The sequence below is a fragment of the Penaeus japonicus genome, unplaced genomic scaffold, assembly GCF_977035675.1.
Source record: "Penaeus japonicus unplaced genomic scaffold, GWHDUDI00000001_assembly GWHDUDI00000025, whole genome shotgun sequence".
In the NCBI taxonomy this organism is placed as follows: Eukaryota; Metazoa; Arthropoda; class Malacostraca; order Decapoda; family Penaeidae; genus Penaeus; species Penaeus japonicus.
Genome location: NW_028234427.1, coordinates 7,883,866 through 7,890,772, shown reverse-complemented (window position 1 = coordinate 7,890,772; position 6,907 = coordinate 7,883,866). Strand labels below are relative to the sequence as shown.

Sequence of the window (6,907 nt, the reverse complement as noted above, 5' to 3'; positions counted from 1 at the left end):
AAGTTAAAGTATATAATTATATGAAATATGTATACATTAAATCAATATGTATGATATATTAAAGATCGGCATATATGTACAGTATATACAGAGACAAAATAAGGAAAATCTATTCATAAACACACAATCCCTCTCATCTCGTTTTTTTGATCGAGCATAGAGTGAATTACCAACGGCGTGTTCGTGAAATAGTTGTCAATTCTTTAACTAGGAACAAGTACAACAACTGATTCATACCAAAATTGTACTATCTTTTGTTAGTGCTACTTATGATTGTAGTTTCTCATGAATTTGTTGTTTGGACAGTGCCATTCATCTGAAACATGTTAACTTTGGAACGGTTGGTAAACCTGAAGCAGCTGACACAAACGAGCCACGCTTCTGCATACTAGAATACCGCATTCGTGACATGGACACAACATGAACATGACATGGCTACGACACGCAGAAAACGTCTATTGTGTCAAAAATTTACTAAGCCATCTTGTTGTACTAGTAAAACATATCCTTAAATCTGGAAGGCCAGCTTTAAAAAGGAAAACTGGTGTGCAGGATGTTTGCCTACCTCCTGCAATACAAGCCAAATTGCAGCACTGTTCCTCGTTGCATTTTTGAGCACAAGCAAAGCTGTAAGTCACATCCGGGTAGCTGAAGTTACCCACGAGCGAGTCAAAGACTTCGACTGGTAACGTTGGCGTCAGCTGCGAATGTGTTCCTTTATTTACTCATTTGTTGATCATTGTTGACATACTTGTATTTTCAATTTTCTGTATTACAAAATAAGGAAACACGTGAGTATAAAAATATGTGCATGAGTGGACATGAAATCAAATCAGAATATTCATGAAGGTCAATATTTATGAAGATTCTTAGTTAACATTCCTAACTACTCTCTCAAGTGTGAAGATATCCAAGTCAACAAAAATTCCTACTCCTATCGGATATGAACTAAATAGATCAGTAACTGACTATGTTTCTAGTCTGATTTTTCCTTTCCATATTCTCTCATATAGGGGAGAAAGGGGGGTTAATGGTAACAAATGCGAAATAAGAGATAAATATGAAGTTAATTATACAGCAGTATTTGGCATTTATTTATGTGACAGTTGCCAAACGTTGCCGAATTTTTAACCACTATAGAAAAAATATATATATAGAACAGTGTTTTTCTCTCAACAGAGTGATGAGAATGTTTTTATTTATTATTATTATTAATAATCAGAAAACTACTAGTAATCTAAATTTCCTTTAAACAATTTTAGATAGGCCTACAATTATGAGTAAATGCTTTACACGTTTGTTTTTATGTGACAGGAGAACATCCACTAAATGGGAGAGCTACTGAAATAGCCATAAAAGTAATTTTACTTTCGTGCTGACACGTTACCACCGGGATTACCATGTCAATATTAACTTGTTCAAAGAATTATTTCATATTGATAATGATTAACTGACAATGTGATTTGATATTGTGATATCTTGCCGTTTTCAGAACAACCAGTCGCAATAAAGTATCCTTGTTCTACTGCAAATCACTTTGTGCCAACTCTCATAACTTTATAATTTGCGATTTTAGGAGAAATAGATTGTTCTTAGGAAATTTCTTACAAACAGGGAGTAATATAAATGCTATACGTCCTAAGGAGTTAGTAGTTCCAAACGACTCCAAGATTTTCTTTTAAATACCGACCCTAGGACGGTATTCACGAAAAGTCATATATTGCAAGAATAATGTATGAAAAAGTCTTTCCCTCCAGAATTTTGTCTCTGACTCCGTGCCAAAATGTATTTAAAAGACAATCTATGACTCACCCGAAGTTTCAGACAGGTCTGCAGATGTTCCACCACTGAAGGACTGTCCTTGTGAGTCAAAATGCTCGAAATAATAAGACTAGTGGTGGATCATAGTCACCAAGACTGAACATTCAACACAATACTGCTAAAGAAAAGTTTTTCCCTTATTGTTACATGTTAGACAAGCCGTTTCCTCCATTTTTACAGCAATATCTAGTTTGAGGATTACGAATGACGCCGCCCATTTGCTCAGTAGCAAAGGCAGAAAATAGGAGAGGTGTGTCTCTTTGAAATAGGTGTGTTGATGGTACTGCCATCTAATGGTGGGCACACAAACTTTCGGCATAAACTATACTGATAGGAAAATTAATTCAGCTTGTATTTACTTTGGATGGCACACTGGTTGCATGTGACTGTACATCCATGTTAAATGTCACACTGGGCAGGTTAAAACGTTAACAAGCAGATTACACGAAAGCCTCACTAACATAATACCTAGACCTAAAAGTGGGCGTAATAGGAACCCACACACCGAAATGATAGGCCTTCCTATCTTCCTATAACATTTTAATTACAAGTCGCAATGGCAACAGACATAGAAATTGCCACTTTTCAATAAAATAAGAAATTAAATGTGCAATATTATAATCACGTTTTAAGCACTGTATCACCAGTTGCATGATATTTTAAAAATGAATAATCATCTTGAGATGGATTTCAATGTAAATGTTAGCTACAATTAACAGTGCAAGATGAAATTGCTAAGACCAGTCCTAGATAAAGCCCAAAAACAACTTTGGGGAAAATCTTGAAATCAAATCCTGTTTTTAGGATAGTCCTTGAATTTGTTTGGGGAAATTGCTTGACCTTTCGTGGATACCGGCCCTGGTCTCAAAGGAACCTCCAGCCACTCAATTTTGGTTACATTGCGCTCTAAAGTTTGCTTCCCTCGTTCCCAAGAAAGCGCGCCTATATTGAGTCTGGTTCGAGTCAGATGAGAGCTGTAGAACCACCACTCGATGCAGCTCGAGGAGTAATAACCTCCCTTCTCTTAAGCAGGTATGACAGAGGACTTATTTTTTTCTTGTCAGAAGGGAGATAAATTCCTTCCTTTCACGCCATCACACATACACACAAAACAAAAAAAAAGTTAAATTCCTATGTAGCATGACTAACCTTTGCATATCTACGTGTGTACGCAATCACAGCACGCGTTGTGACCAGGACGACGACGGCTGCAAGCACAAGCACTCTGGTCATCCTCGTGGCCCCTCAGCTGAGAAATCTGAAAATCTATGGATTTTCTTGTGTTATTACAGATTATGAAATAGACCAATGTACAACTTTTTCATGATTGCATGTATTAAAATAGATAATTCAGGATATATAAACATGGCTACAAATGCGCACACCCTTACCCAGAGCCTGTCTGAAAAAGGGTATTTGACTGACATCTTCGTTTGTAAAATGCATTCGTGTGTTGTGTGTTTTCGTGTGCGTGTCCGTGCTTGTGTGCGTGCGTGTGTCTGTAACCCTTACAGTACATCATGTACTTCTGAACTCGTCTCCATATCTGTCCGTGCCTACATTCTAGAGTTACATCTCACCTGACCTAGACTAAATCTTGTAACATTTATATTCAAGATCTAACTTAAAAGGTATAGAAAACTGTCTTATGTTTACGTATGATAGCAAATGTTTACTTGGTTGGTTTATATTAGCTATTTCTACTGCGCATTGTCACGGAACGGTCTATCATATTCGGTCCTAACAACATGTATAGATATATCGAAGGGATGTAGAACATTCTCACACGCACGCAAACACACACACACACACACACAAGCGTATTATTCATTTATTTACGACTCTGAATAATGCAAATTCAGTAAGCCAGGAAAAAGTGTTTCTGTTTTTACTACGAAGTTGTGGCACATGAATTATTTCTTCAGCTGCCGCCCGTGCGTGTTTTCGCATTTATAAAACTGAATGTCCGTGGGCTACAAAAATCAGATCTCATCGCTTGGAAAATGTGTCAGGTCCAAAGGTATTCACTTACAGTCACCAAAGTTACCTGTTCGGAGTTGCCAACTTATGATTGAAAATGGAAACCACCACAAAAACAAGGTACAGGGCAAGATATTGCGCTGATGTTACGAGAAGAGCGGTCTATTCATAATCCCTTAAGGTTGATCAAATAAAATCCTTTTGAATACATAGATGAGCTGACAAGTCTGGAAGAGGGTGAATCAGACAGTAAGAAAGAAAACACCAGTTCTGCTTCACAAATTGGGGCGACTTACCCAGCACTTAGCAAAGGTAATTACCGTGTTATGGATGAGAGATTGAGGTAAAAGAATGTATTGAACACGCAAATATTCAAATACATCGTTATAATAATGATTGAAAATTACATGATTTTTATTTCTATTGTTCCATGAAGGAAAATTTAACCTGATGTTATCATATAAAAATATTATATTTTTGTACCTGGACATGCATGATTTTAGAACAATAAGATGATGGCTTTTGATAACTACTAATATATAGTAGTAACAGTATAAAATCATGAACTGAACGGGCATAAATGGGTTCATTACAGATTTAATCTACATGCAATATACTACTTCACTTTATTTTTCTAATTCTCAAATCGGGCGGGCTTACCTGCCTCAAGCCAACCCTCCTGACGCACCGTGCATGGCCCTGCTAATCGAGACGAAAATTATTCACGATTTTGCATACAAAGGTTTATTGTATAGGATGTATAATCCGGGCTATTAAGCTCATTACTTCGGCAGCCTAGATATAATGATTATGAGTTCCCTGTCTATGATAACCTTATTAAGGGGTTATTTAGTATTAATGAGAGATGGATTTTTTGTAATCCCAAAGAAATGTGAACTATTGAGTATAAAAAAAATATTAAGCATAAGGTTTTTAAAGAAATATAACTTTAAAAAGTATATTGATATATCCGAACACTGACGACACCGTGTTATGTAATTTTGATATATTGATACCTATCAATGATTATAATAAATACAATAATGTTGTTCTCTATTACATTATGCGATTCTTGTTGCATAATATATAACCTAAATGACACAGGAGATTTCCATTCATTAATTCAATTCATAAGTAGTTACATCGTTCAGACTCTATTAAGAACTGAAAGTCTCCAGCGAAAGATATCCTACGTATATCTCCGCCATTAGGAAAAGCTTCAAACTAAACTGCCTAAACGCTTGAAAAAAAATTCCTTTGTGTTCTCCTAAACATAACAGAATCAACGCATGGTTAGTTCGACACTGCTTGGGTGACTGTGATGAGATTTCACCTCATTGTTCAGAGTTCTCGTCACATTTCAAACGAATGTTAAAGAACCAGACTTTTTTTTTCATTACCATCTATAAGATTGACAATAAATCCTTGATATATGTACACTGAATTATGGGATTTGATAGTAACTGTCTTTATTCAGGTCTTAAACATGTGATCTTTTTTTTTTAAACCTGATAAATATATCATGGCAATCAGAAAAAGTACTATGAAATATTTTTGACATACGCAATGTATGTTATATACTAATGTTACTAAAGGATAGAACAAAATATATATATATTTTTTTTATACGGAAGCGAAATAATTTACAAGCAGCGACACTAACAACACTAGTAATAATAACAACAAAAATGATATCAATAATTTATGAAAATGATAACATAATGATAACAAGGGTAATTGTAATAATATAATTATTGATACTGGTGATATTGATACTGCTACTATTAATAATCATCACAATAATAATAATAATAATAACAATAGTAATGAGGAGGAGGGAATAATAATAATAGCAATGATATGGATGAATGGTAATTATAATACAATATGAATAAAAATATGATAACAATAATAATGATAATGGTAATAATAACGACGGTGATAAATGATGATGGCGATGGTGGTGGTGATGATGATGTTGATGGGAGTGATGATGATAATGAAGAAGATGATAATAACAATAATTATGATAATAATGATGAAAATGATAGTAGGAGTAATGACAATAATGATTAATAATAATGATAATAAAATCCGGCTTTGCGGGTATTTCCACAACGAAATCAGACTAACTAAACTAAAATAGCATTTTTCCCCATTGCGTTCCAGCAAAAATGATCTACAGTGTATCTGGTTCCGCATTTATTTTTGTACAGACTTGAGATACAAGTCTTTCGGAATTGCAGGTTGATTCATATCTTTATTGTTTTCAATATAGAATGAAGTATTTCACATAATATCGTCACCAAAATGAAACAATTACTGTATCCTTCATTACCTTTTTCCAAAACATAGATAGAAACGTTGCTAATATAATCACCATTGTACTTCTCGTGTTTTATCAAATGTAAAGTTTTATTCGGATGTAAATTACATGTGATTTCGGCTGCGAAAGAGTGAGGTTGTGAGGTTGAATTTCACTCGGACCGAAAGACCTAGCCATCGCTTTAAGGTTAGTCCAGCAACAGCTTTCGGTGAGCTTCGGCGGGAAAAAAAAAACGCAAATGCGCACAGAATCGATCGCTTTGCTAAGTGGTACCTATAACCTCTCATGCACGTTGATGGCCCTGGATTGATATGTTCATAATCTCATCGGCACTTCCTGATCTTCATGCAGAGAGCATCAGGGGTTCAGACCCTGTGGCCTCAGCATTCCACGTTGCTGAAGCGGAGGTTCTTGTCTGCTCTCTGTGGAGCTGCCGGCCATTTCGTTCGTCATACCGCAAGCGGGCCACTTCGTTCGTCATACCGCAAGCGGGCCACTTCGTTCGTCATACCGCAAGCTATGTTGTCCCTTCCTGATAACGCAGTATAGCCTAATGTCTTCATATCAGACGTCATGTCAGAGCGCATCCTTCCTTGCGGTCGACTCACCCTGCCGTGCACACGCGGAAGGCGTTGGTCTACCAAGCGAGGGTCGGCGGCCCCCTTAAACAATGGATGAGATTTCCTCTTTTATCTTGCCCCCCTGATTCCCTGCCATACTTCATGCCTTCCCTGCTATTAGGGTCCGGATTGGGGGAGGGGGGGGGTCGGGGAATTCCGC

The 6,907-nt window shown here is 36.5% G+C and overlaps 1 protein-coding gene across 1 annotated transcript in view; it reads right to left on the bottom strand.

Moving 5' to 3' along the window:
- LOC122251888 (uncharacterized) overlaps nucleotides 1–3,435 on the bottom strand; it is an 8,427-nt gene extending 4,992 nt beyond the window's left edge. The window contains exons 1-2 of the mRNA XM_043014105.2: nucleotides 2,971–3,435; nucleotides 566–701 (exon numbers count right to left, since the gene is read on the bottom strand). Of these exons, the coding sequence (XP_042870039.2) occupies nucleotides 566–701; nucleotides 2,971–3,054 (220 nt within the window). The 5' untranslated portion in view covers nucleotides 3,055–3,435. The remainder of the gene's footprint in view (nucleotides 1–565; nucleotides 702–2,970) is intronic.
- Between the last annotated feature and the right edge of the window lie 3,472 nt (nucleotides 3,436–6,907).